This window comes from Danio rerio, chromosome 20 (genome assembly GCF_049306965.1).
Source record: "Danio rerio strain Tuebingen ecotype United States chromosome 20, GRCz12tu, whole genome shotgun sequence".
Lineage (NCBI taxonomy): Eukaryota > Metazoa > Chordata > Actinopteri > Cypriniformes > Danionidae > Danio > Danio rerio.
The window spans coordinates 49,556,131-49,583,283 of record NC_133195.1 but is presented as its reverse complement, the minus strand read 5'-3'; the positions used below and the strand labels follow the sequence as shown (position 1 = coordinate 49,583,283).

The 27,153-nt window shown below is 36.3% G+C and overlaps 2 protein-coding genes across 3 annotated transcripts in view; one reads left to right on the top strand and one right to left on the bottom strand.

The window, feature by feature from the left end:
• The window catches only part of taar10a (trace amine-associated receptor 10a), a 92,681-nt gene that overhangs the window by 13,028 nt on the left and 52,500 nt on the right, over positions 1 to 27,153 (top strand). For both annotated transcript variants that reach the window (XM_073933245.1, XM_073933244.1), the window contains exon 2: positions 8,022 to 8,181. The gene's annotated coding sequence lies outside the window, so the exon portion shown is untranslated. The remainder of the gene's footprint in view (positions 1 to 8,021; positions 8,182 to 27,153) is intronic.
• Positions 707 to 22,590, bottom strand: stx7l (syntaxin 7-like). The gene is made up of 10 exons (XM_073933715.1): positions 22,542 to 22,590; positions 19,646 to 19,733; positions 19,205 to 19,274; positions 18,823 to 18,913; positions 17,597 to 17,734; positions 15,027 to 15,076; positions 14,712 to 14,808; positions 10,590 to 10,662; positions 8,077 to 8,159; positions 707 to 4,955 (listed from the first exon to the last, which is right to left on the bottom strand). The coding sequence occupies exons 2-10, from the start codon at positions 19,722 to 19,724 to the stop codon at positions 4,860 to 4,862; spliced, it is 777 nt and encodes a 258-aa protein (XP_073789816.1). The 5' UTR covers positions 19,725 to 19,733; positions 22,542 to 22,590; the 3' UTR covers positions 707 to 4,859.

Sequence of the window (27,153 nt, the reverse complement as noted above, 5' to 3'; positions counted from 1 at the left end):
GTTCCGCAGCATCCGGTCACGCAACAGCCGGCTGAAAGAAAGCTTCTTCCCTCAGACTATTAGGCTGATGGACACTTAACACACCACACACAGACTCTTCCATACCCCTCACTGCACACCATCAAAATGTAGCATTTACTGCACTTTAACCAGTCCATACTTGAAACAATACTGCCTACAACTATGTGGACACCTATTCATTGTACATATCGCTGCCAATTTTATATTGTCCTGTTTTTTTTTTTTGCGTCGTCGTATTTGCAATATCTGTATTTGGCACTGTTTGGAGCCAGCACCTAAGCTTTTCACTCATCATAGCACACGTGCTGCTGATGATGTGACAATAAAAGTGATTTGATTTGATTCTTTTTGGGTGAACTGTCTGTTTAACAGATCTTATTTATACTTTCAAATATTGTGATAAAATATATTGTTTAAAATTACTGACATCTTGCAAGCAAAAAAATAATAATTAAAAATAAATTAAATTTATTAAAAATAAACAAATAAAAATACAGTTTTAGCTACTGAAATGTCCATATACTGTATTTTAATAATTTTATTTCTTGACATTATCACTATTAATGCTTGTTTTTTCTCAAATTTTAGTCACTAAATATATTTATATAATATGGCACTTTTATCCAAATAAACTAAATAATTTGAAAAGAGAAAAGTGAATAATAAAACCAGATCTGCAATAATATACATAAAATTATAGTTTATTGGACTAGTTATTAAAAAATCAATTACTTACAACAACTTTGGCAAACACTTTTTGCATATTATTGACAAAACGTCACCTCAGAATTATAAGGTTCTATCTGACATTTTTGTCAAAAATGAGTTATTGACATATTCTTACTAGTTGACAACTTATTTACATTATGGGATGTTTTTTTATAAGTTGTTTACATTTTAAGACTTTTTAAATGTTACACACAGACTGTTTGCTATGGAACGCAAAAAACTTTGAAGCTCAATATCTCTAAATCATTCAGAATGCAGATAGAACCTTATAATTCCAAGGTAACTAAATGTAAAGATTTCAATCATATCAACATAGTACACACTTCCATTTTCCCCACATAGTTTCTTATCACTTTTCACAATTTCATCATTACTATATGCTGTATTTCAATGCACAAATGTTTCCAGTTGCCACTATTTGGAGGACATTTTCATAGTTTTCTTGAATTTTTGGTTACTAAACCTATATTTACTTTCCATCCAAAGCAAAAATTCGACACAAAGAAATCATAAAAACATTATATATAGGATAAACACAGAAAAACTATACAGTTTTTGGTCTGACCGAGCAGAAAGGCTGGCTTTAATGTTAAATGTAATAGCCTGATTTACTTAGAAATTATATAATCCCAAATTAAATTTCACAATCACAAATAAATAAACAAATACCTCCATAACCACATGTAAAACTATCAGCCTTGATTGGCTAACAGCTGTCCAGTTAGTTTATTCATTTGAAATATAGAATAAATCATAAACTGATTTTCAAATATAATAGAAGACATAAAAACTCACAATGCATTAATCACTCAGGCAGCTCTTTATAAATTATTTGTATGTGAGCAGGTTAAAGGTGAACTGTGCTTAATATGAAACTCCATTTTTGGTAATGTCTCCATCTGGTGGTCATTTCCCTTCACAACTAGTGGTAAATAGAATAACCTTATTCAGTTTCCTTCAGTGAACTGATCAGCACATGATCCGTTTTTAAGCACAGCATAGAACATCTGTGTACAATATAACAGAGATGCAAAATAGAGCTGGTATGCTGAAATTATAAATGTTCACAGAATCGATTTCAGAATAATTTTACTAAGTGCTTTGGGCCACAATGATAACATAACATGATTAATGAGACTAATAATTCTTCAAATGAAGTGTTAAAGCAGGGGTGGCCAAACCCGGTCTTGGAGGGCGGGTGTCCTGCATGGTTTAGCTCCAACTTTCTTCAACACACTTGTCTGTAAGTATCTAGTATAGCTAGAAAGAGCCTGATTAGCTGGGTCAGGTGTGTTTAATTGGTGTTGAAACTAAAACATGCAGGACAACCAGCCTTACACGACTGAGTTTGGGCACCCTTGTGTTAGAGCATCTAGAGCAGCAGCTTCATATAGACAGTACAAAATAGACATTCATTTGTAGCATTTTCAACAAGTGAAATGTCACATTTAAGGGAATTTTACTCTCAGGAAAACATCAGCAAGGATTATAGTTTAAGGTGATGACTTTTAAATGATTTTCAAGTTTCAACACATGGTAAGCTCTATAAAAAATACCCTGGCTTGTTTTGGGGTAAAATATGAACCCGACTGCTGATTTTATTTATCATTTTTAACCAAAAATGGTTGGGTTTATTCATATTTCACCCAAAGTTGCATTGAAACAATTCAGCTTTTCGGAGAGTAGTCTTATTTGGATGATTGTAAATCAATGCATTTAATTGCTTTTTTTGAAACATCAAATAGCACATTTAAATGGCATCAGTAGAGCTTTATTTGTATTAAATATTATGTGTATGTATACAGTATATTAAAATCCCATTCACACCAAAAACAACAATGAAGGCAACAATATTAGTGTCATAGCAAAGCAAAGTAACGTTTACTAAAAAGCATGGATTGAAGTTTTGTCACCTGCCACTTTAAATGCTCAAACTCGCTATTTTATTTTAAACAAAGTTTTACATTTATTCATTCATTTTCCTTTGGCCTAGTCCCTTATTTATCAGGGGTCACCACAGCGGAACGAACCCTCAACTATTTTAGCATATGTTTTACGCAGCGGATGCCCTTCCATTCGCAACCCAGTACTGGGAAATACCCATACACTCACATTCACACACACTCATACACTACGGCCAGTTTAGTTAATCTAATTCACCTATAGCTCATGTCTTTGCACTGGGGGTGAAACCGGAGCACCCGGAGGAAACCCACGCCAACAAACTCCACACAGAAATGCCAACTGGACTCAAACCAGCGACCTTCTTGTTGTGAGGCGACAGTGCTAACCACTGAGCCACCAATTTCGTATTCAACATAAACTAATTTCCCAAAGAGTTCACTCTTTCTAAATTCATTCCTGGTAACATGCTCTTCTCTGATTGGTCAGATCTGTTGGTGTCTATGGTCAATTTGGAAAAGTGGCCGAAGGTCGATTTTTCTGACGAATCATCTGTTGAACTGGATCTCAATCATCACAAATACTGCAGAAGACCTACTGGAACCAGCATAGATCCAAGATTCTCATAGAAATCAGTCAAGTTTGGTGAAGGAATAATCATGGTTTGGGGTTACATTCAGTATGGGGGCATGAGAGAGATCTGCAGAGTGGACGGCAACATCAACAGCCTGAGGTATCAAGACATTTGTGCTGCCCATTACATTACAAACCACAGGAGCGGGCAATTTCTTTAGCAGGATAGCGCTCATTCTCATACTTCAGCCTCCACCTCAAAGTTCCAGAAAGCAAAGAAGGTAAGGGTGCTCCAGGATTGGCCAGCCCACTCACCAGACATGAACATTATTGAGCATGTTTGGGGTAAGATGGAGGAGGCATTAAAGATGAATTCAAAGTATCTTGATGAACTCTGGGAGTCCTGCAAGAACGCTTTCTTTGCCATTCCAGACTTCATTAATACGTGATTGGAGTCATTGCAGAGATGCATGGATGCAGTCCTCCAAGCTCATGGGAGTCAGACACAATATTCATTCTGTTTCCACTGCAGCATGACCTTATATTCTGTACTGGACATTACTTCTGTTAAGTAACTTTTGTCTAAGCAGAGTCAGACCTTACTGTACTAATTAAATAATACAAAATCAAGGCATGATCATCTTTTATTTTGGTCAAATAGGCGTAATCTAGAGGCCTTTACCTTTTATATAAGCCGCTTCTGATACCAAACTAAAAGTCAAGTTATTATTTGTTGTTCCTAAAACTTGGAAAGGCGACAAGACTTTTGTCAGGTAGTGTAGATGTATTAGTTTGCAGTTGCAATTATTGTATGAAAGCATTTCCAAAGTAATGGCTAGTGGTTTAAGTAGTACAGTATAGATGTATGCAGTTGTTTCATGTATGTCCAGATGAAGTCAAAAATCTTAACCCTGCGAATTTTTTCAGTTATTTCCAAAGTGACATTTGACTTACAGACATCATGTAAAATGGATGAAGGAAGGTACTAGTATTCAGCTTAATGTGCAATTTAAAGGCTTAACTTGGTTAATTAAATTAAAAGTGGTTTGTTCTGCATCCAATCGGTAAATAGGGGCTAATAATATTGACCTTAAACTACTTTTATTCCAGTCATAATAAGAACATATTATAGGAAATAATGTAAAAATGTCCTTGCTCTATTAAACATCACTTGGGAAATACCTGAAAGAGAATAAAACATTTTACAGCAGGGCTAATAGTTTTCAATTGTATATGCGAGTTAAGTCACATATTTAGTGAATTCTCTCATCATAAACAATTAAGTACAGAATCTGCAGATATGATGCATGCAGATGCATATGGCAGAGGTGAATTCCTAAACATTGCATGGGAGGTAGTATAATTATATTATTAATAATATTAATAGAGGCACTTTAAAAAAAGCATAGATTCTGATTGGCTGTCAATTCTGAAACCGATTCCAACAATTGTAGTTCTCAGTGCTGTTGTCATTATATTTGATGTGTTGTTTTATATTTGTGATGACTTTTCGAGCTATTTCTTTATCATTGACATTGTAGTGATCATTCTTGGTGTGAATGGCACTAAACTGCAGTTAGAAAGCAACTCATTACAAATATGGCAGAGCAAAATCTGAGAGATGTGATACAGACTCATTTGCTGACAGAAGCATAGATAATCAAACCAATAATGAGAGCCGCCACAGCCAGAACAGCCACCAGGATGAAAATCTTCTTGCGGAAAGACGTCTAGAGTGAACAGAGGAAACACGTCACTGGTATAATAATAGTAATGATAATTAGCTGTGAACATAATGTTAATTAACTAGTACAGGGGTCTCAAAACTTTTTAGGCCGCGACCCCCAAAATAACAATGCCAGTGACTCGCAACCCCCAGTATCTCCTCAGGTGGTTATAAATGTATAATCCTTGCACACAATAGCAAGAAAGTTTACCCTGGTTCCATAAGATCAAAGTGCTGTGTCTTTATTATACCGTAATCACTCTAGAGGTTGCAAAAAATTTAAAGGCTGATGGCTTTTTATTTGCATGTTGTTTTTTTTATGTATTTTTTATCTTTTATAGGTTATGGATAAAATATGGTAATTCTAATAGTTTAATAAAGTGAATTTGATTTACTTTGGGAACCACTGAACTAGTACATCAAATAAATTGCAGTACTTTAATTGATATGACTAAAAAGTTTATAAAATTTATTCCAGCTATATTTATAATGATAAAAGAAATTAGTTTCGTGACAAATTGTTAATGAGAGTTTTAAAACAATTATTAAAAATGGATTATCACAATTGTAATTTAATAAAAAAAAACCATTTACAAATATAAAAAGATACAACAATAATTAAATAAATAAATAAATAAAACAAATAAATACAAATTGTAAATAGATAAAACAAATTAGCTACTTACAATAATGTCAAGAAAATTATTTAACTTGCGTGTCCACGAAATCGTTTTTTTTTTGTGCTGCAGAAATGCCATCAATGTTTTTTTTTGTCAGTGTTAATGGAAGCGGCGTGTTTTTAAATGGCGCAATGTAGCAAGGCATATGCTGTGTCCAGCCTGATCTCACAAGAAAACGTAAGTATTTTACGTTTTGTCAGTTTAGTGGCTTATTCGTATGAATTCGTACGAGTTGAGGCGTATAAAATTGTACGATTTTAAAAAGGAGGCGTGGCACCTAACCCCACCCCTAAACCCAACCGTCATTGGGGGATGAGCAAATTGTACTAAACTGTACGAATTAGATTGTAACGAATTCATACAAATTGGCCACTAAATCAAAAACGTACAAATTGCCATGAGATTGTGTTGGTTGTGTCCCAATTTACATACTACTCCATTCATTTTCTTTTCGGCTTAGTCCCTTTATTAATCTGAGCTTGCCACAGCGGAATAAACCGCCAACTTATCCAGCATGTGTTTTACGCAGCGGATGCCCTTCCAGCTGCAACGGATCACTGGGAAACATCCATACACACTCATTCACAAACATACACTACAGACAATTTTAGCTTACCCAATTCACCTATAGCTCATGTTTTTGGACTTGTGGGGGAAACTGGAGCACCTGGAGGAAACCCATGCCAACAAGGGGAGAACATGCAAACTCCACACAAAAATGCAAATGGCCCAGCCAGGGCTCGAACCAGTGACCTTCTTGCTGTGAGGCGATTGTGCTACCCACTTTGCCACCATGCTGCCCCTCACATACTTCTTCTACGCCCTAAAAGTATGTACTTCTGAGCGTGTAACAGGAGAGTATGATACTTTGGGACAAACTACTTCCTCATTACCAGACTGTTATGTTGCCATTATGTTACACATCGTCCGCATTACTTTAATATTTAATTAACTACCCTATTGTTTAATCTAACATTCATGAGTCTTTCATGCAGGTGTTTGGACAATTATGCATTTAGAGGTTAATGTCCAAACGTGTCCTTATAAAAGTTCACATTTTGGTTGCAGATTAAACACAAGAAAACGTGATTTAAATATTTTCCAGTTGGCTAGATACTAATTAACAGTCATTCAAATAATTTTACCGAAGCCTCTCTAGTTGATGGTTGGTCTTGTGTCCGCCTTGTTTGTAGTTTGTTTACACTTGATACCAGAGTTTGTAGTTCTAATCGAATTCATGTCCAACGCGCAATGTATTGTGGCCAATATTAGCAGTAAGAGTATGGATGGTTCTACATTTGGTAGTTTTACCAGAAATAGTAGACCATCCGCGAACCTTTGGCATGGTATTTTCAACATGCTTTGGTTTGGGACGTGCAAATTCTATTTTTGAATACTATTTAGAATGGATTTGTGCATTGTTACGCTATGAATGCTTCGCATTTTGGAGAAGCTTCAGTTAGAGAAGTGCTCATAGCTGAACGTTTTAAAAATGTTCCTGCAGCACAAACAGTGCTTTGGTGCATAAAAAAAAAATCTTTAAAAGATATCATCATGCTAATTTACTCAAGTTGTAATATAACAGCAATACCAGGGTTTTTACAGGTTTCACCAATTTAAATTTAAGACTTTTAAAGACATTTTAAGACCATTGTGATTTTTTTTTAGACTTAAACAGGGCTAAATACTAGGCATTTTTTTAATATCCCAGTTAGTAAAGATTTTCACTTGCCCAATTAAAAAAGACTACAATTTAATACATTTAATAATACAACAATAATAATTTAGTTTGAAGTTTTTTTAAATTGATTTTCAAATATATCTATTTACAAACCCTTTAACCCTTACCAAAAATAGAACAAAACATAGCTGTCAATTATCTCCGTCTACAATAATAATTTAATAATAAAAATATAGGTCAGGTCAGTATCCTCAGCAGTAAATAAATAGAGAAATGTTATGCAAATGTTACTGTACGGAAAGTAATTAAATGCTATTTTTAAATAAAAAGTCACAAATCTTATTGAGATGGATTGTTGGCGATTGCTTGGGTGTTAATGGCCAGCAATACATGAACAAAAGAAAATTAAGAAAGACCTGTTAAAAAGATCTTTAAGATCAACAACATAACATTTCAGTAGAGCTTTTTAAGGCCTAAAATTTAGCTTTTGAGATTTTAGACTTTTAAGAGCCCACAGATACCCTGAATACCTAATAAACATAAAACACAAGCCAGTGCAAGTGATGGTTTCAAGCTAATTATAGCATCAGTTGACATTTGCATAGTTTTAAAGCTTCTTTTATTGTGGATTTGTAACACTTTTTGGAGTCTGAGAGTGTTCATCCATATCTACTTTCAATCAGCTACATTTCCTCTTTGTATTTCACAGAAGAAACTGAAATAATGTGAGGAAGAATAAATGCTGATCAGTGGTTTGTAAATACCTGGTGACCTGCTGCTCTTTGCAGCTGTTCTGTGGCTGACTGCACACTGATTTCTGCGTTTGATACGTTGGCCTCTATACTGTCTGTAGATGGAGAAAAACAGAGGTAAGACTTTATTATTCACACTTCTACACAGAAAACTGGACCAAATATTCTGAATGGATTATTTGCATAAAAAATGATTATTTGTGCATAACAGAAATGCTTTTGAATAATGCAATCGCCCACTTGGATCATGCATAATTCCCTCAAAACTTTTTTAAAATCCCTTTGTGAGCAATATTTCATCATTCATTTAAATTAGGTATGCATCTTCGGGTTATGCTGGACAGCACAAATAATGATGCAAACTGTTGTTATTCTGATGAAATCTCACATATGTAAACAACGCTTGTTATTAAAAGTTTAGTGCGTGAACAAACAGTCCCACTGAGCTGGTGTGTGTGAAGCCTCGCAGGTCTTCATTACCAGCAACTGCTTTTCCACTTTAACACCTTTAATTGGACTTTCCTGTCTAAGAGTTTCATCACTAAACATCCCCTTTGAGACAAGTCTGAAAAAACCGACATCATTCATTGTGAATTATATCAATCTTTTTATTTCATTCACATCATGTTTTATTTGAATTTCAGAAAATTGGCAAACCTGAATTTTAAGTTAGTTATGTTCTATAAGTGGTGTTAGCTGAAAAAATACAAGATGAAATAGTAAAATATTGGTATAAAACTATTATTCATTTATTCATTCATTTTTCAACACAGTGAAATGAACCGCTAACTATTCTAGCATATCTTTTACGCAGCAGATACCCTTCCGGTACTGGAAAACACCTGTATACTCTAACATTCACACACACACTGATACACTACGGTTAATTTAGTTTATCCAATTCACATATAGCGCATGTGTTTGGACTGTGGGGGAGCACCCGGAGGAAACCCACGCCAACAGGGGGAGAACATGCAAACTCCACACAGAAGTGCCAACCTTCTTAATGTGAGACCACAGTGCCAAACTATTATGATAGTGTAAAATTGCTACACACTTTCCTGTCTAATGGTTTCCTTTCTAAATATTTATTTTCACACAAATAAGTGCTGTAGAGAGCTGGGAAATACCACTAATTATGACAAAAGCAGTGGTATGTTTACCATTAATAGGATTTGAGTTTAATATTATGATAAAAGTGTCTACATTTGAACTAATTTATCTGGTTTGACATACAGTAAGTGTTTAATTTGTTTAGTGATTTAAATGCAGTTTTTAAGCTAACTTTGGTTGGATTGACCATTTTGATGAAAGCAGTACGGGCCTGGTGCTAGAGATTTGGCCATGGATTATTTTGCCATTTTACAGTGGATGCAACGATTAACCGGTTAATTAATCGTAAATGCTACTCAACACCGTGTTTCTGCATAGAACAAAACTGCTGCAAGTAAACAAAGTTATGCCAACTGTGTGCTAACATTCCAAGCTTGTACACCAAGGCTAATGCACAGTGGATAAAGGCTAATTTTAACAATGGCAGAGGATATTAACTAAGGGCGGTTCACGCGTCTTTTGTACGCGCAAGTTTGTTATTTCCAATGGAGGCGAACGGCTTGTGTATGCATATTAGCAGCAGTGTGTAATGTGATTTTACTAAACCAATAGTAATGTCCCGATCAGGCTTTTCTGCCCTGGAGTCCGAGTCATTTGATTTTAAGTATCTACCAATACTGAAACCAGATCCAATACTTCTATAATACACAAAGAATAAAGAAAAGCGAAGAGACCGATCCTGGATGTTCCTTATTTTTATCTTAATTCAACTTATTTTAACATTCAACAACTCTGTGAACAAACAGAGCACTTCTGTGAGGTAGCTTGAACAATCAAGTAATAAACAACATCAATTATTCACTTTAGGACTTTAGTGCAACAGTAAATATAAAAAGAGTCTAATATACAAACAAACAGCAGCTCAACTTAAAATACCTAGCAGGCAGTCCCAAGTTTACATTTCTCAGTTTGCTATAGCAATGTTGTTGTCATCAGTTTTATAAAACCTCCAGACAGCAGACATACCCAAGCTTCAGGCTGCTTCCGTGATCTACTTTTTCCGGCAAGTAATGTCATGCCGTACATGTTGCTGTTTCTGTGTGAAGTCAAAAAAGAGGTCTAACTCTGTGCCACCGCATAACTATAGATGTGTTCAAAAATAATGAGTATATATATACGAGTCCTGATCCGTCCGATTCTGATCAAGTCTAAAGCCCTGTGATCGGCCTGATTTCCAATCACATGATCTGATCTGGACATCCCTATAAACTAGTAGTGTTTTGAAATAAATGAATACGTAATAATCATGAAACTGTGATCATTCCTCAGACTATAATCGTACAACCAAAATCTATAATCGTTGCATCTCTAGTTAGCAACTATCAAGAAATGCCCTGGAAAACTATCAAAAACCATAGCATTGTGCCAGAGAGCGACAATTTATTAATAAAGTGTAAAAATATACACCTTACCAATCATGTCTCCCTGTTCATGCACCATCATGCCCAGATCTCTGAAGATTTCATTAATGTCTGTGATGTCCGACTGAAAAAAACAAGACAAACGTTTTATACATCTTTAAATTCTGCAGAACAAAAAAACAACCATGCAAAAATCACGACAGTAGCATAATGTTGAACCCTTGTTTACACCTGGTTTAAAGATCTGAAAACAAGAGGGTGATGCTAAATTTTACTCTGAACCAGAAAATCTTATATTGTACAAGTTTTTTTTTTTTTTTTGTGTGTGGGAATAGTCAAAAAATACACTGTATGGGTCAAGATTTTTATTTCATGTCAAGGCTCATTGAAATATTAAGTAAAGATCATGCTCAAGGAAGACATTTGATAAATTTCCTACTGTAAATGTATCCAAACTCAATTTTTGATTAGTATTGTACATTTCTAAACACTTTACTTAGACAATTTTAAAGGAGATTATCGTAGTAATTATATTTTTTTTAATCTGCAGACTCCAGACTTTCACCCAAATACTGTGCAATCCTAACAAACCATACATCAATAGAAATATTCTGCTTTTATTCAGATGAATCATACATTTCAATTTCCAAAAAATGTACAATTATTATGACTGGTTTTGTGGTCCATCACAAAAATGCCCACTTGAAACCACATTTTAATGGTTTACTTTTGTAGAGTAAATGCTAATGCAGTTGATTACATTGGAAAAGTCATAAAACTCTGCCTAAAAACCTAATTTGGCTGGACAAATACAGTACAGCAAGGCAAATGTAAAAAGCACAGTGTTTGAAAAAGAAACCCATAGTATTCGAAAGCTAGGAAAGCAGAACTGAAAGCTGCTACTTTGCATTTGGTCGAGTATTTTGTTGAGTCCTTTCACATTTCTTTGTAAAGTGCATAAGCTTACTTATTGAAGATATTAGATCAAAAGATCAGACAAGGCCCATTCATCCACTCATCTAAAGACCCTTCCCTCAAAGACATCAGGAAAGTGTAGGAAGAGATGGAAGTTGTAAACAAGAATGTGTTTCTCCATTCTACTTGTGATCCAGTTGACCCAAACTCATGCTTTGTTTACAACACATATTAAAAGATTTGTTCACAATCCCTTGAGATCTTCGAAACACAAATATTGATATTTTAGATGAAATCTGAGAGCTCTCTAAAGAGCTTTAATATAGTATGAGTTGAGTTGACTTTATTAGTATCTGTAGCTAGATTCTTTTGCAGCAAAGTTTGGCATTTGATACAATTAATGCCCAATCCCAATTCTACCCCTTAGCCCTTCCCCTTACCCCATCGTTTTGCATGTGAACGCCAAGGGGTAGGGGTGTCCCAGTTCTATTAAGCTTGAAGGCGTAGGGCTAAGGGAAAGGGGTGAATCACCCTTCGAACAAAGATTTTTTTAGGACCACACTTAAACCAAGAGGTAAGAAAATTTCCCAGAATACACCAGCCACAAAGGCAGTATTGCTTCAAAAGTGGTATCTATCAATTAAGGAACATTGCCAAATTTAAACTTTTTCTGTCTTTTAAAGAGTTGGAAACCATCATTAATGTTTTTATTATCTCCAGATTCGACTACTGCAACTCTTTGTTTCGCTGGCTTCAATTGCTAGGCTTCAGCTGCTAGGCTTTTTCACTGGGACAAAAAAAAAGTTCTAGTCTCACCAGTTTTATCATCCCTTCTCTGGCTCCCAGTCCAATTTAGGATTCAGTACAAGTTATTGCTACTTCTTTTTAAAGGTTTGACTTTTTATTTTCAATTTATATCAGTGTGCTTCATCCCTGGCACACTTTGTTGAGGCCAATCAGATCGGAAAAAAAGTTTCAGCTAGTTGTTCCCAAAACACGGTTGAAATCAAGAGGTGACAGGGATTTTTCTGTCAAAGCCCGTTTGTGGAATGGTCTGCCTTTACTTATTAGGTCATATTATGCTCTTCCCTTGGTGCTTTTAAGTCTCATTTAAAAAAATCTGTCTTTTGCTTTTTGATTGCAAATAATTAATTTTAATCTGTTTTATATATTTTTCTTAAATATATATATATATATATATATATATATATATATATATATATATATAAACATATATATATATATATATATATATATATATATATATATATATATATATATAAACATATATATATATATAAACATATATGTTTGCTTTATTTATAGAGCACATTTAAAAACAACAGATGTTGACTAATATATATATATATATATATATATATATATATATATATATATATATATATATATATTTTTTTTTTTTTTTTTTTTTTATTTATTTATTTTTTTTTCTTGTTTGCTGGTCTTTTTGGTCAACATCTGTTGTTTTTAAATGTGCTCTATAAATAAAGCAAACAAACTTCTGAGGTAAACCGGTGGAGAAGCACAAGCTTTCTGACAGGGAACTGTTTATTCGCACACTTTGTGTTCTATTGGTTAAAAAGTCTAAAATCCAACAAACAAGATTGATACTTAATTGAAAATGATTTAAAAGTCGCTGGATTAAAATGTGAGGATAAACTGTATTAAAAACTGAGGAAAAATCTATAAATAAAAGCCAAGCACGAGCCCCCTTACCCTCAAGATGCTCAAAGTAAATGCAGCAGAATGATTATGGCATCTTCGACACCTCTATTAAGCCTGTATGCAAACTGGATTGGGTCAAGAACTTGTTCTGTACTTTTAACAATTTCTGTCCTTATCATTTTTTCAAAAATATTCATAGGGATATACGTCAGAGCCACAGTCCTTAAATCATTTCAAGTTGTTGAGAGGCAACTGGACCTAGGACATGGTATGACAATAGCGTCCTTCCAAATTTTTAGTACATGCTGTTTTTTCAGAGACTGATTAAAAATATTGTAAAAATTGTGCTCAGCTCTTCTGCACGTGATTTAAGCAGTCGACCACAGACTTTATCTTGTTCAGAACTCTTATTAACTTTAAAAGATTTTAAAAAGTATTAAAAACTTTTTAAACTTGTTCCTGTTTCAGAATAAAGTGCTCTATGTCCAGGAGCTTAATACGAAGCTCCTGAATTTCATTATTAAACTCTTGAGGTATCAAAGCGATTATAAAAAAACATTAAGTGCATTAGCTAAGTCCATATCTGAATTAAAACCTTTTAAAATACAATTTCCGCAATTTTTAGTTCTCACAATACATGAATGACATATCGCCACTAGAGTCAGCAGCGCAACATGCAAGCGTCATATTCCCTCTAGTAAACGCGCACCCTGATCTGATACAGAAGATGTAGACAAACAAAACTGTTTTTACACTTTTGTTGGCGCACAAAAGTGTTCTTGGAGCTTCGTATGATTACAGTTGAACCACTGAAGTCACATGGAGTGTTTTGACGTTTTTGACCACATGTTTGATCATGCATTGCTGTCAAAGTGTAAATATTCCTGTTATCCAATGCGATTGAGCAGCCACAGAACACTATATACTCTTTCAATTTGAGTGTTAGGGGACATGTTGTAAGAACATTTATCAAAACAATTGGTGTATAAGACTTAATTTGGTGATTCAATTAGTTTCAATTGATTGGATTTCAGTATATTAGAACAAAAACACATATCTTTCACTTCCTTTTCCACTCATTATCACGTGGCGTCGGTTTATTCAATTCAATTCAGCTTTATTTGTATAGCGCTTTTACAATTTAGATTGTGTCAAAGCAGCTTCACATAAATGGTCATAGTAACTGGAACAGTGTGGTTCAGTAACTGGAACAGTGTGGTTCAGGTTTTAGTGTTTAAGTTCAGTTCAGTTCAGTTTAGCTCAGTTCAGTGTGATTTAATCATTACAGAGAGTTCAAACACTGAAGAGCCAACTCATGTAATAGTACTTGTGTTGCAAATGTGCTGCATTGAGCACACTTTCATAAAGCATAAAGAAATAAGGGATAAAAGTTTCCACAAAATCTGAAAATGAAAAGCATAAAGAAATGAGAGTGAAGGGTCTTCTCAAAATCTGAACAAAAGTGGCCACAAGAGATGCATTTCAATGTTAAAACCAGGTGGAAACTGCAATATGCACTTGTGATCAGATCAGTGACAATGCATTGTAATACCCAGTGGAAACAGGCCTCACCTCCAGCTGTCTGATCGAAGATTCTCTTTCCTGAATGAGCCGCAGATCTTCTTCTGTGATGTTCTCCTCATAGCTCTGAGCTTGAGCACTGAACTCACTAAAAACACATATGGAAGCAGAAAGTTTTAGACAGTTTTTCATATAATATTTACATATTCATTTATTTATGAAGTATTACTGTTTTTTATTTTAATTAATTTTTTACTCCTTCCTATTGTGTGCATTTATGTTTTTATGATTTTACGTATTTCCTATGGGATTCTATTTGATCACTGAATTTCCTTCAGGATCAATACAAGCATCTAACTAACTAACCTTTGGAATGCTGGAGCAGCTCTTCCAAACACATCATCTATATCTCCACCCTGTAGACAGAAAGAGAATTGTAAGACTTTTTAAAAAAATAAAAATCGCTTAAACCCATTATTCTTACTTTTTACACATACAATTACAAATTAAGTACCACAGTATCTATAGTATGGATCGATGATGCAACAAAATAGTTTTTTCAGTCATGCATCTGATAGCATTGTGTTATGCAAGTGTAAATGCATTCAAGTCTATGGAACATTTTTTTTTATTAAATGCAATAATTTGACACAAATAGTGATGCATACATGTAATAAAAAGTAATATAAAAAGTAAAGATTTGTTGGAAACAATAATAATAATAATTCATTATATTTAGATAGCGCTTTTCTTGACACTCAAAGTGCTTTACACATTGGGGGATCTCCTCATTCACCACCAGTGTGGAGCATCCACCTTGATCAGTGGTGTCCAAACTCGGTCCCGGTGTCCTGCTGAGTTTAGCTCCAAAACACCTACAAGAAAGTTTCTAGTATATCCAGTAAGAGCTTGATTAGCTGTTTCGGGTGTGTTTGATTAGGATTGGAGCTAAACTGTCCAGGACAACGGCCCTCAAGGACTGAATTTGGACTGATTGGTGGATAGGAGACAGAGTGATGAAGCGAATCCTGATATGGGGATGTTTAGGAGACCATGATGGAGAGAGGTCAGTGGGCAAATTTGGCCATGATACCAGGGTTAAACCCCTACTCTTTTCTGAAGGACATCCTGGGATTTTTAACAACCACAGAGAGTCAGGATCTCGGAATAACGTCTCACTGAGCAGTATAGAGTCCCCATCAATATACAGAGGCGTTAGGACCCACACAGACTGCAGGTTGAGCGCCCCCCTGCTGGTCTTACTAACACTATTTCTGGCAGTAACTCAGCTTTCCCATGTGGTCTCCCATCCAGGTACTCACCAGGTGCAGCCATGCTTAGCTTCAGTGGGCAACCATGCGAAAGTTGCAGAGTGCTAGCTGCCGGCAAATCAATCTAAGGCCCCGTTTACAGCTAATATTAGCTAATATTACCCTTCATGACAACTGTGAGGGGGGTGAATTTTTTTATTACTCATCCGTTTCCTTTATATTCAGTTATATTAAGTTTTGCTACGGTTACGCCATCCGTCCACACTACGCCGGAGTTCTCGAGCGCCGAAAACGGAGCTTTTTGAAAACGATGGAAAGGCCGTTTTCATTCTAAAACGCTGCTGCTCCGTCTCAGTGTGGATGGGGAAAGACGGAGATATCTGAAAACGGAGGCGGGGCTGCAAACGTTCGCCTATCTGATTAGGGCTTTTCCTCAATATTAAGTAGCCCACACACAGTTCAGTCTCGCATCCTCTTCTTGTTAAGACTTCGCAAGTTTGATCAAGGCTGCAGTCTCCCCCTTTTCAATTTGATATGGAAAACATACCGAGGACACGGGTAAATCTTCAAAGGGAACAGTGTACTTTATAAATTCATTCACATCACCTTGGCTACGTTGTTTCACTTTCTCAACAATAAAATGTAAACATGATTTAAGGAACTGCCTATTTTCTTTTTAATATTAGCAACTTAACAGACAGCAGAAATGTTGAGGCGCCGTGCTGCATAATGAGCATCATCTTCACTGTGTGGATATTTATAACAAAACAGAGCCTATAACAACTGCCTCCTTTCAATTTCAGTGAAAATACGAAACGCACCCTCTCTTTTGCTGAATATCAGTTTTAATAATCGATAATTATAAAAGTATAACATACAATAAGTTTATACATTGTAGGAAATAAAGGCAAGCGATCAGTCAATGTACCTGGATTAATCATTAACTTATCTTTGCGCTTAACCAAAACATGTTACCCGTGAAGTAACTTAATAGATTCCAACGACCAAAGTCAGGGAATTGGCCTATGTCGTTAGATAAAGACAACAACATGAATGAAATATCACGTTCAGCAAATATAGTGAGATTAGATCCAGCGGGAGATGCTTGATGAGCAGTCCGACAAGCAGAGCTCTCATCTGGGTAGAAATGCTGGAGCGCTTGCCCAAGAGTGTGTGTGTGGTCACGTGATGTGCGTTTTCAGCGTTTTGGTGTGGACGGAGAGCAGTTCAGAAACGCTGGGTAAAACGCGAGTGTGGACGCGGATCGTTTTCATTCTACAACGCCGTTTTAAAACTAAAACGCACTAGTGTAAACGGGGCCTAAGGGAGAAAATACTCCCTTCTAGTGGAAAATGTAATTTCTGTCACTTTTATTATGAACCACCACCACAACATTTGTGAAGAATGGGAAATGCTTTAGAAGTCAGCTACAGCACAAAAATATAGTAAGTATAATTTTGCCTACTTACCATAATATTTAAAAGCAATGAAAGATTATACAATACAAAAAAAAATCCCTTAACATGTGGCATTTAAGTAGTGTGTATATGACAAAAGACATTAGAAACTTGCACTTCAGTGTAAGATATTAGAGTCTGCATAAATGTAATGTCCTATTGGATGGAAAACATGGCATAATATCAAGAAATGATGGAAAAAACTCACTGAAACTCTGGAGCTTGCGCGAACACGAGCCACAAACTCCTTCTCTTTTTTTGCTACCTCTCGCTGAGCTTTCTGGAAGACGGCCAGTACGTTGGAGAATTCAGTGATGAGACGTTCTCGCTGGATCTTTCTTTGCCTCTGTATCAGAACAAAGACTGTTAGAGGAATAGTTCACCCAAAAATGAAAGTCTGGAGGCAGTGAAACATTCTTCAAAGTATCTTATTTTGTGTTCCACAGAAAAAAATAAAGCCATAAAGATTTAGAATAACATCAAGGTGACTATATGAAATGACTATAGGCATACATTTACCGGCCACTTTAATAGGTACACCTTACAAGTACTGGGCTGGACCCCCTTTTGCCTTCAGAACTGCTTTAATTATTCATGGCAAAGATTCAACAAGATACTAGAAATATTCCTCAAAGATTTTGGTTTATATTGTTGCAAATTTGTCGCTGCACTTCCATGATGCCAATCTCCCTTTCCACCACATTCCAAAGGTGCTGTATTGGATTGAGACCTGGTGACCGTGGAGGCCATTTGAGTACAGTGAACTCATCGTCATGTTCAAGAAATCAGTCTGAGATGCTTGACATGGCGTGTTATCCTGCTGGAAGATGGGTACACTAGTTATAAAGGGATGACACCACACCATTACACCACCACCACCAGGCTGAACCATTGATATAAGGCATTATGGATCCATGCTTTCATGTTGTTGATGCTAAATTCTGACCCTCCCATCTGAATATCACAGCAGAAATTGAGACTCATCAGACCAGGCAACATTATTCCATTCTTCTATTGTCAAATTTTGGTGAGCCTGTGCGAATTGCGAACTGCCGCTCACTGGAAATTTTCTCTTTTCAGACTACTCTCTGTAAACCCTAAAGATGGTAGGGATCTCAGTAGATCAGCAGTTTCTGAAATACTCCCACCAGCCCGTCTGGCACCAACAACCATGCCACGTTCAAGTCACTTAAATCACCTTTCTTTCCCATTCTGATGCTCAGTTTGAACTGCAGCAGATCGTCTTGACCATGCCTAAATGGATTGAGTTGCTGCCATGTGTTTGGCTGATCAGAAATCTGTGAGCAGTTGGGCAGGTGTACCTTATAAAGTGGCCGGTTAGTGTATATTTCAATATATTAAGCTACATTCTATTACTCAATTGTAAAGCATTTATAAATATGTGTATGTGATGAAGTATGAGTTTGATAGTACCTGTTCTGTGGTCGCAGGTAAAGAGCTGAAATCTTTCATGCATTTATCTGTCACTTTAGCAAGTTGATTGACACTCTGCTGCTTCTCCTGCCTATTTATTTTGACAAAGACAAAAGAATATATTTGAATTATATACATTTTAGGGATCCACAGAAAGGCCATTTGACTGATATTGATTTTAATAAACTGTTAGCCTATATTCCTAATCATTTGTCCTTAAAACAGATATATTTTATAGTCGGTTTAACGCTATAGCCAAAACACAGACCGTTTTAAATTCATTAATGATTAGCTGATAAAAAATAGGCTAAATAGATTCATCTCTATTTATTTTATGTGCTAAAGGACTGAGATCCAAACTAGATGTTTGTATTTGGCTCACAATGTCTGTCGCAGGTCACTTGTGTCTTGTGCCGTTCCAAGATGTCTCATCAACTGCTGGATTTCATTAGCTGGGAAACAGAAGCAAGATCTAAATCAGCTTTAAACACCTCCCATGTTATCAGGTTACAGAAAGGACTGTTTTGTCGTAAACAAATGTGTTCCGCTTGTACTTGACTTTTTATCTGTTGTGGTTTTGTGAATGTAGCACATTAAATTGCATAGCAGATAAATGGAGAACAACTGAACAAAGAAATTGAAGATGTGAAAACAGAAACATCACCACCATCCAGGCGTGGCTAAAAATACAAGTCAAGTCTAGACATAATCATTAAAAAAGTACGAGTTTACTAACAGTTATTGTTTGGTAAAAAAAACTGATGGTACATTTTTGTAAGCTATACAATTTTTATAGCACATAAATAAGAGTGAATGTACTCACTTAGAAGCGTTATCCTCTGGATGTTTGAACTAATAGTCTGTGCCAGCCCATTGGCATCGACTTCTCTTGATCCATACATGATGGAAGCCTTTAATGAAAGAGACAGAAAACACATTTGTAGAAATCACATTTATTTGCAGGCCTACAATCGCACAATTATCTCTTATACTGCGCTACATAATAACAAGCTTATACAATTTATTCATAAACATGTTTTCTTATATACATTGCTCCTAAAACATACTATTTGAACGTGTTTTTACATATGGCTTATCAATTTCTTCCTTCAATAACATTCAACTATCATTATATTTGATCCTACATGCTACAGAATAGTTTGTATATTAACATGTATGAACTGAAATGCTGGATTTGCGACGTTTTTAATAAATGTCAAGTAGTGACAGACTTTCACGAGTTGTAAACATGTTTTACACAAACTATACATACTTATTAATGTTTAATATTCCCACATTCATTTAGGGACAACTTGTGACATGTTTCCTATATTGTTTACTACTTTAAATATTCGGTCTGAATCATATGCCTCCAAAACAACATTAGCACTATTTAATTGACCATGAACAATGCTGTACTTTAATTGTCATTTGCTGGGAATATGATTTGACTATTTAGTATTAGTAAAGAATAGTTTTCTGAAATTATATTAAGGAGAAAGTCTGAATGTGTGAATATAAACCAACTTTAAGTTACCCTTAAAACGTACTGTACTATTTGGAGACCAAAACAATTGCTCACTATTTTGTATGCGTTTCTTAATTATATTAATGGGGACATTCAAAAATGCTTAACATGAAGAAAGCGGGGCTTAATGTAACTAAACATCAACCAGAAAACCCCAAATTTCTGTCAAACTGTACTTGTAATTAACCCTAATTACTGTAAAAAGAATGAGTCCCAATTAAGCAGATAAATTGAAAAACATCATGTTAGGCGTTTACTCCCCCATTGGAGTCTATTATAAGGATAAAGCTTAACGTGGCTTAATGTACCTTAACAGCAAGTGGGAGAAACCAAATTTCTATAAAAGTTACAAACACTTTCTGATGTCAAAAGAATGAGCTCTTATTTTAGTGGGTAAAAATTATCACGGTATGCAATTCTCCCCACTGAGTCCATTATAAAAGGAAAACGCTTAACATGGCTTAATGTATACCTCAACAAGTGGGGTACACCAAAAATCTATCGAATACTTGTGATTAACACTAACTACTATCAAAAGATCAAGCCCTTAGTCTGTAGATAAAGCGGACAATGTTGTTAAGCATTTTATCCCCATTTCAGTCCATTATAACAGCTTAATGTGGTTTAACTTAACATCTAGAGACAATCAAATTTCTATAGATATATATTCATGAAAAACACTTACTGCTGTAAAAGAACAAGCTTTTATTTTAGTGTATCAAGTGAGCAATATCACTTTCAGCATTCTCCTCACAGAAGCGCATTATAAGGAATCAGCTTAACGTGGCTTAACATATCTTAACCCAGACCAGGGAAACCCAAATTTCTTTACTTGTGATTAAGACAAACTATTTTTAAAAGAATGGGCCTTAATTCCACAGATAAAGTTAACAATATCACGTTAAGTGTTTTCTTCCCCGTTGAAGTCCTTAATAAGGAAAGCTTGACTTAAAAACAGAGGGAAACCAAATTATAAAAAAGCTGTTCAAAAAATCTAACTTAATTTATTATAGATTAACCCTTTGCTGTCAAAAGAATGCACTTGTGCATGTCATTGACATCCCCACAACAACATAGGGAAAAACGCTGTTCACTTAAGCTGTGGAAATGGGGCAAATTTTTAATTTTTTTGCTATATAGTTAGTGCTAACCACAAGTAAAATTTGATAGAAATTTGGTTCCCCCCACTTGTTGTTGAGGTACATTAAGCCACATTAAGCTTTTACTTATAATAGACTTCAATAGTGGAGAAAACGCTTAGCGTGATATTTTTCACTTATGGAATTGGGACTCTGTCTTAACAGTAGTTCGGGTTAATTACAAGTAAAGTTTGATCGAAATGTGGGCTTCTCTGGTTGATGTTTAGGTATATTAAGCTATTGAGGCAAAGTTGGTTTTATATTCGCACATTCTTTCAGTGACAACTTGTGATACACTCCCTATATTGTTTACCATGCTACTTTATATATGAAGTCTGAAATCACATGTAAGTATGACCTAAACATTAGCATTATTTAATTGACTGAGAGCAGCGTGTACTTTGAAAGTCATTAGATGCTAATATGATGTCCCTAATCAGAATGTGCAGTTCTTAGCCAAAATTATATTATTAAGGATAAAGTCTATAGTATAAAATCAACTTAACCTCAATTATTAAGCTTATTTCATGCGTTTTAGAATCTCCCTTAATGATATTACTGTTGTCATTTTGAATTAACGAGAAAACTTGCCCCATATAGTTGCTCACCTTGCTTTGAAATATGCCTTATTAGCTCAATAATTACTCGAAAATAGCTGGCGTAATGTTGTTTATTGGTTAGCAGGCTAGTACTAAACAGATGACTAGTAAAACCGATCTGCGCTGCACCTGCAAAACGAAAGAATGCGGAAATCACGGCTCACAAACTCACAAACACGCATTTTCATTTATAAAACTAGACAGCTATTGTTTTAACTTTGCTGACACACAACAAACATTAACATTCGGGAATCTTACAGTGTAGTTTCATGTCAAGTGAACACAAATCGCGCTGTCAACAAATATGCTTCAGTGAATGAACTTTGCGCTTGCTACTTTACTGACTTCTCTTTTAAACTACCCTCAACAACTATTTACGTAAAGTCTGCACACATGTACAGTTTATAAATACGCATCGTTTACTTTAATATGTACTTTGGTTGTTCGGTTTACCTGGATTTCCTGAGTGAAACTCCGAGCCCTCAGCTGATTTCTTTGACGCGCGGGTCACGTGACTTCTGTTCTATCTTCCGTGTGCGTTCAGAAACATGTAGTAGATTAGTAATGTACTTGACGCATATACTAAACTATTGAGTTTATGTACTATATGTTTAGATCGACAAATACTAGGCAGATGTCTATTATTATTAACTTACCCCAATTAAAAAAGTAAAAAAAAAAAAAAACTAGCCTACATAACAAAAATAAAGTAGACTTTAACTTGGTTTCCACATGGGTAATAAGTAGCCTAACCTTACTAAAAAGAAGTATACTTCACGTTCCTTTTTATTAAGTATAGTTAGTTAATATTGATATATCTTAAGCATACTTCACATAAACATTTATGTAGGCTACTAGTAGTATAGCTATGTGGTTCCCAAATTGGGGTTTGTGAGACAATGAGGGTGGGTTGCTTGGTGATTTCTCTTTAATATATGTTATTAAACTATTAGAATAGCCATATTTTATCCATAACTTACAGAAGATAAACATGGTATTTAATAGTTAAATAAAATAACAGCATGCAAATAAAAAGCCATCAGCCTTTCAATTCTTTTCCCATTGGATTCCAACCCCTGGGGTTATTACACTAGATTAATGGCACAATGTTAAACTCTGACACCTTTACGGCACGCGTGTACATAAAAAATAAAGGCCACGACTACACATAGAGGACGATCCCCAAAATTAAACCAAGAATAGTCTTGTGCTGCAAACAGTGTGCTCACCGTTGTCATTAAGTGAGATTAATAGTAAATTAAATATTGACAAAAAAAATTATTTATATATATATAAATATATATATATTATATATGTCGCTGCGAGTTACTGAAAGTTAGCGTCATAATCTAACGTGCTAACCACTGGACCACAACAGTTGTATATGAAGGACTGACTCATCTGACTAATATCGTCATTAACCTGCAGGCTGGTCATATATAAAAAGAGCAGAGCTGCGGTAAAATGATGAATAAGAAGACTGTAGTCAAGTAAGTAAATAAATTAATTTAAAAAGTGTGACTGCTGAGAGCAACAGATTCTAGAGCTAGGGACACCGGCCCTCGCGGCCAAAAAACGCACCGGCCCACCGGGAATTCTCCCGGTCCTCCCGATTAGCCAATCCGGGCCTGATACACACACACACACACACACACACACACACACACACACACACACACACACACACACACACACACACACACACACACACACACACACACACACACACACACATACATACATACATACATATATATACATACACACACACACACTCACACACACACACTTACACACACACACACACACACACACACACACACACACACATATATATATATATATATATATATATATATATATATATATATATATATATATATATATATTTAATTATTTATTTTTTGTGTGCACTGTTTGTATGTTGTACTGTTTGGATTGCGAGTCACTGGAATTGTTATTTTGGGGCTCACTAGCTGAATAGTTTGGGAACGCTTGTTATGAGCTACTTGTAATACTTGAATATATCATAGAACTAAATTGGCTAGCTTTTAGTGTAGTATAAGTGTGACAGTACACTTTAAGTGTACAACTAGTCATAATGCTTGTAGTAAATGGTTAGTTTGCCCCAAGCTCAGAATTTGGGCTTCGAATTAACTACAACTACACACACACACACACACACACACACACACACACACAAAAAATAATGCAATCGCTCTTAGCGTACTCTTTGTTAAATTTTAGTTTTAGTGTTGTAGGCTATGTGCAAGTTTACTTAAAGTATACAAAAAACACTCAATTCATATATGTTGAGAATTACTATAATTTAACTACAGTTAAAATATACCTTGCACAAAATTAGTTCTTTTAAAAGTAAAATTTGTTAGCAAAATTAACTAACCATCAACAAATTTGTAATGTACTGTAATGTAATGTGTGTATTTATAAAGCGTATTTATCTTGTATGGCCATACACCCAAAGTGCTTCACAATCATGAGGGGGGTCTCTCCACACCACCACCAGTGTGCAGCATCCACTTGGATGATGCGACAGCAGCCACAAGACAATGGGGCCAGTGCGCTCGCCACACACCAGCTGTTGGTGGAGTGGAGAGACAGTGATAGAGCCAATTCGGTGGATGGGGATGATTGGGAGGCCATGATTGTAAGGGCTGATTGAGGGACTTTAGCCAGGACACCAGGGTTATACCCTACTCTTGCCATGTGCCATTGGATTTTTAATGACCACATAGGGTCAGGACCTCGGTTTAACGTCTCATGCGAAAAACGGCACCCACTGACAGTATAGTGTCCCCTTCACTCATACTGGGGCATTAGGACTCAAACAGTCTGCAGGTTGAGCACCCCCTGCTGGCCTCACTAACACCACTTCCAACAGCAACCTAGTGTTCCCATGTGGTCTCCCATCCAGGTACTGGCCAGGCTCAGCCCTGCTTAGCTTCACAGAAAAAAAAAACAACAACAATAATATCTTCTAATATCTAGTAATATATAGTAATATATTTAAAAACAAAACATCTCACAAGCACTCAAAATAAAATTCTCTATCATGTATATACCTTTATAAACGCTCTTTGTGTGTCTGAGGCCGTACTCGCACCATGTACAGTTGCCTCGAACCGGGCCAAAGCACGCTTGTCCCCCCTCCCGTCTCCCCCGACGGCCCGCACTCACACTACAATCGGGCCTGGGCACACTTACGTCATCGCTGCTGCGCTGTTCAGTAAGTGCTCTCGCTCCAGTGGAGACTTCTCTAGCTATATCGTTTCCGTCGTTTGATATGCAGTGACATGCAGTCTAATATTTCGCCAAACAGTCCTTAGGGATGCTGTGACACGCAGTCAGATATTTCGCCGAACAGATTTTTGCCGAACTGCCACTTTTGGCGCTCATAAACAATCAAAAAGCCCTCGCACTGCAGGAATTATGAGGTTTGCTGAAGGTGCACAGCTGTCATGCTGTGGGGAGTTTGCGTATTTAATAAACTACGGCAGTTTGCGTTCACTGAACAGTAAGATTGATTAACAAATCCATATGAAAGTCCCCTAAAAGTCACGTCTCGCTTTCAGTTTCGGGCTTTGGCACGTTTTGCACTCACACTACAAGCGTTACGCACCAAAGCCCAAGTGAATCTGGCTCAAGCACACCTCTTCCAACCGGGCCAGGGTCGGCCAAGTCAACTGTGCCTGAGCCCGATTCAGTGCACTTACACTTCTCAAACGATCCGGGAAACGGGCCTGGGCACGGTTCGGATAGCATAGTGTGAGTACGCCCTGAGAAGCTGAAAATATGCATTCCATAACATTCTGTGTCCAGTGGTGAAGTGTAACTGGAGAAGCCGATCAGAGATACTGTACAGAGGGGGTGCATCCAAAGCGGATCAAATAAATCAATGAGTTTATCCATAACTAACTAAAAGGGCATCAGTGAGCAAGAAAACATCTCCATGTTTGATTTCCTTCATTAAATTTAGTACAAACACTTACAGTTTTTTTGCTGATGAGTGTGTATGTGATACAAATAATTAATAGATATCAATTGGAATCAGGCTCCCTTGTCCTAAACACCCAGAATGCATAGCGATGCTTATGACATGTTCCCTAAGCTCTATACTGACAATTAATCTATCTGCAAGAATACTTAGCATATTTGTTTTTCACTAAGGTAGGCCTGCGAAGCAGTGGCGCAGTAGGTAGTGCTGTTGCCTCACAGCAAGAAGGTCTCTGGGTCGCTGGTTTGAGCCTCGGCTCAGTTGGCGTTTCTGTGTGGAGTTTGCATGTTCTCATGTTCTCCCTGCGTTCGCGTGTGTTTCCTCCGGGTGCTCCGCTTTCCCCCACAGTCCAAAGACATGCAGTACAGGTGAATTGGGTTGGCTAAATTGTCCGTAGTGTGTGTGTGAATGTGTGTGTGTGTGGATGTTTCCCAGAGATGGGTTGTGGCTGGAAGGGCATCTGCTGTGTAAAAACTTGCTGGATAAGTTGGCGGTTCATTCCGCTGTGGCGACCCCGGATTAATAAAGGGACTAAGCCGACAAGAAAATGAATGAATGAATGAATAAGATAGGCCTTTGTTAAATTAGGGCATTTAAGCAGCTTTTAATAAAAATAAACAAATACAGAAACTCCAATGACATGGATGTACTTTAAGATCTGTCGCTGCGAGTTACTGAAAGTTAGCCCTGAGCTTTATCTCAGAAACTTGGGAAAAATACAATATTATGTGAGAGAAATATTTAATAGGCCACTCAATTAAAGGAGTAAAGTCAACTACAAATTGTCCTAAAACTGGCGACACGTTGGCTCAGTGGTTATCACTGTCGATTCGCTGCAAGACGGTCGCTGGTTTGAGTCCCGGCTGGGTCAGTTGACATATCTGTGTGGAGTTTGCATGTTCTCCCCGTCTTGCCATTTAAATTAACTGTAGTGTATGTGTGTAAATGAGTGTGTATGGATATTTCCCAGTACTGGGTTGCAGCTGGATGGGCATATGTTGAGTAAAACGTATCCTGGGTAAGTTGGCGGTTCATTCCACTGTGAAAATG